Consider the following 3,848-nt stretch of genomic DNA (forward strand, 5'->3'; position numbering starts at 1 on the left):
CGTGTTGGTGAAGAGTGGAATATTTCCATTTTACAAACATTCCTGGCAATCATATTCATTGCAGTGTACCGAAAAACCCACATATAGCAGCACCGAGATATTTACGGATAGCGCCACGTGCAGAGGAAATATAAAACAATGCATAATGGTTCACTAATGAATATTCAGCTCTCGCAATTTGAGTGGAATTTGCTTGCAGTTATAATTAGATTTCCTGAGAAAAGGTGGATGTGGAAAGGGTAGATGTGAGAAAGATGTGAGAAAGGGAATCTTAAAGAAACGGAGATAATTATTATTTTTATCATAATTATTATATTATTGTAGAATAGATATGGTTGACGTTATTGTAAAACTAGCCAAACTGTTTTCTAGGGTACAGTGTGGTTGAAAAGCACACACTCATTTAAATGTCTTAAAATATATTTTTTTATTTAAATAAACCTGAATGAACTGATACTCTGTAACCAAAATAGGTGCACAGTTATTAAAATACTCTGATGACAGCCAGCTGGCAACGATTCAAGGTCTGGAAAAACACTGAGCGCCATCTACAGGTGGCTTTTAATATCTGCTTTTAGCTTTGAATGTCAAAATTCCCTGTCCCCGGGCTGCTCATAGCTTCAAGATCTGAAAATATACCAAGCATCAGGAGGGTTTTCCACATAAAATAGATGTCTTAAACGTTTCTTGAAAACATAACTAGTTTGTTCAAATAAAATGTTAAATAATTTGAATCCAAAATTGTTAATAGACTGGAAACATTAAATACATTTTTAATGTTTAAGTGAGTTCAAATTGTAACTGTGTTTTTGAGTGACTCTCCATCCCTCTGTGTTTCTCCCCACCCCCCACCGAAGCTTCAGTTAGTTGTGTCTCTTTGAATGGCCCAGTGCAGATGAAGGGCATCTGATGTACAGTGCTGAGGGGGAGGCATAAGAGAGTGAGAGGTACTTCGACTGACTGCCTCTCGGTGACTCTCTGTGACTCTCTGTGACTCGTAATTTATCACAACTCAGGTAAGTCTCAAATTGCAATTTCTAGTTAATTGAATTAATTAAATGATCACTTCTGAATTAATAATAAGGTAATGCAAAAAAATTATGCATATCGTGTTGGTGTCATCAATAACAATGTACATTTTCATGTATTTGCAGTTTTTAAATGCTGGAGATTCTTCTAGCACAAGTTTAATCCTTTTATTCTAAGTTTGTTTTCTGAAAGTATTTTACATAAATAGTCACCAATTAAAATGTGCACAGTGTAATTTAAGTCATTCTTGAAAATGTATTGTGCATGTTTAAAACAAAAAACACAAGTAGGTAACACTTTAGAATAATGGTCCGTTGTTAACAAGTAACTATGCAGGAAGTAATAGGTAGTACTACATTAACACTTAACTTAATACTATTAACTAATAGAGAAGCAAGATTAACTAAGCAGTAAGTAGTAGCAAATTTAGGACAAAGGTAGTTCCTTATTAGATATTTGATAATTATTAAATAAAAATATCCTCATTGAGAACTACTTGTGAACTATGACCAGTTAATAAAGAATAACCAATTAATTACTAATCACAACAGTAACATCTTAAAAGTGAACAACTGGGTTCTTTGTGGTAATTTGTGGTAACTAATTTATGAATTTGATATCCCCCAAATAAGTCGGCTACATTTTAAAATTGTGACTACTACTCTTACCAAAGGATGGAAGTTCAAACTTAAACATAGACTAATAATAAAAATGAAAATTCACTTAAAAATGTTAATAATTAAGAAGTGATGCTGACAAGCTCATGATTGAATTAGTTCACAATTATGATCTCTGCTTCGTGTCAGTTCAGTATCAATGTATCCCACTCCAAAAGACCTACTGGTAAAATATCACTAGTGCTTCACACAAATGTATGACTGTACAGTATATCAGATTTAAAATATGTTAAATAATTTATTAATTTACTTGTGAGTAATTACTGAGGGGTCAAAAAGCTTGTGTACTTAGTCAACTCTTTTTCCAGTCTAGTAGCTTCTGATGTTTGCTTTGCCCCTCTGGACTTTGAATGTGACTTTTGAGTGGGGCACATCTCCTGGGCCCTGTTACCATGACAACTGAGGCAGCTGATTTATGCTGGGGTGTCATGGCAGGAGTACGTCCAGCATACAGATGGAGAACTCTGAACCCTGTGTGAGAATGGCCCAGAGGGCAGTAAAGCAGAATTTTTTAGATAGAAAGAATAGGGAATGGGGACATCATGTCACTTCTAGTTTTTCAGGAAGTTTTAAGATAGGACACAGGACTGTGCTGACATCCATACATATTATTGTTTATTTTAATTTTTTTTTTCTAGAAATGAAGAAAGGCCTGTTTCTCTTCTGCTTTTTGGTCTCAGCACTGGCCGCATATGTAAGTAAAATCTCCAAATATTCTGCAAAATTTCTATAATCCTGCAATCAAAATCCACATCATCATGTCTAAAGGTCAAAGAACCAAATGGAATCAGTCACCAAACCACCAAGACGTTTCCAAGAAAATATTTCAAGGAATAAAGTTCAAAATGCAAGCAATGAGAAATATGCATGCTGGGAATTTGAGACAAGGAGCTTTTAGAGAGTCAATCAAATGTTATCAAGTGTGCAGATAAATCAGCGGGAACATTGTAAGCTGCAATGCAATCTGTTGTAATATATGACCCAGGCCAACAGAGAGGGTTTGACACAGCTAATCACAAACATGGCTATATATTATTCCATTGCCTTACTCTTGGGATTGGAATGGGAGTAGACTGACTCTTAAATGGAGTTCTGCTGGGCAGTAAATCAATCCCACAGTCCCATAGCTGGAGAAAGGATAATTGTGTAGATTTAAAATGACAAAATGCCTCACTTAAATCATAAGACCGAGGCATGTTTTTCAGTTCAGCTATAGGAGAATGTAATGTAAATGGACTCTCAGCATTAGTTACTTAACAGGCAATAGAAAGACAAAACTCCACTGACAAAATATCTGCATTCCTCCAGGAAATTACAACAGAGTGGTTAGCCATAGATAATCGCAAACAACTGAGTTGGAAGGATTACATGAACAGCAATGTAATTTCATGTTGGTATGAGTTTGTATGAGTCGTGCAACTGAAACAAGATTGTTGTCTGGGTAAATACAGTTTGTTTTGCAAATAAAGCAGTGAACATCATGTGCAATGGCATGTGCATGTGTGCCACATCTATGCAAACTCTATGCTAAAAAAAATGAACATTTTCATCATGAAACTTCAGCATGGTATTATACTGTCTACTTATTGCTACCTGGAACTGGAATTTGACAGCTTAGCCTTAACTTTCATAAACCAAAACAAACGGCTAAGTTGCTTTATTTATTTATTTTCTTTTTTAGGTACAAAGTAAGCCACATGGAAAAAATCAGCATGTCAAACACAAGCTGACTCCAAAAGAGCAGGTGATTCTTAAAAAGGTTGAATTTACTCGCAGACCGAAAAAAAAAAAAATCTTTCACATATACTTCTGCATTAAATGGTGTTTCCTATAGTTTTCAAGTCATTCTTTCAGCCATGTGCCTATATTTAAAAAATATTGACTAATTGACATTTCAAATTTTTTTTATAAATTATACACAATTATACACTTTGTTATATATATATATATATATATATATATATATATATATGAAGAGTTCAGATGCAAAAGCATCTAAGTGCCATCTGAAAATTTCTTCTAAAATGAGCATTTTTATCAGGCTCCTATGTTTAGGTTCAGAAATTTCACTTTAATGGCAATGTATAGGTCCTTTTCTATGCCATTAAAGTGAAATAACTGAACATAAATATAGGAGCCTGA

General features: G+C 34.3%; 1 protein-coding gene across 1 annotated transcript in view; it reads left to right on the plus strand.

Annotated features, from left to right (window-relative positions):
* Nucleotides 1-890: 890 nt before the first annotated feature.
* The window catches only part of LOC107665481 (SPARC-like protein 1), an 8,775-nt gene continuing 5,817 nt past the window's right edge, over nt 891-3,848 (plus strand). The window contains exons 1-3 of the mRNA XM_016456384.1: nt 891-1,016; nt 2,345-2,400; nt 3,388-3,450. Coding sequence (XP_016311870.1) covers nt 2,347-2,400; nt 3,388-3,450 — 117 coding nt within the window. The 5' untranslated portion in view covers nt 891-1,016; nt 2,345-2,346. The remainder of the gene's footprint in view (nt 1,017-2,344; nt 2,401-3,387; nt 3,451-3,848) is intronic.

The sequence above is a fragment of the Sinocyclocheilus anshuiensis genome, unplaced genomic scaffold (assembly GCF_001515605.1).
Source record: "Sinocyclocheilus anshuiensis isolate Anshui unplaced genomic scaffold, SAMN03320099.WGS_v1.1 scaffold908, whole genome shotgun sequence".
NCBI classification, from domain to species: domain Eukaryota; kingdom Metazoa; phylum Chordata; class Actinopteri; order Cypriniformes; family Cyprinidae; genus Sinocyclocheilus; species Sinocyclocheilus anshuiensis.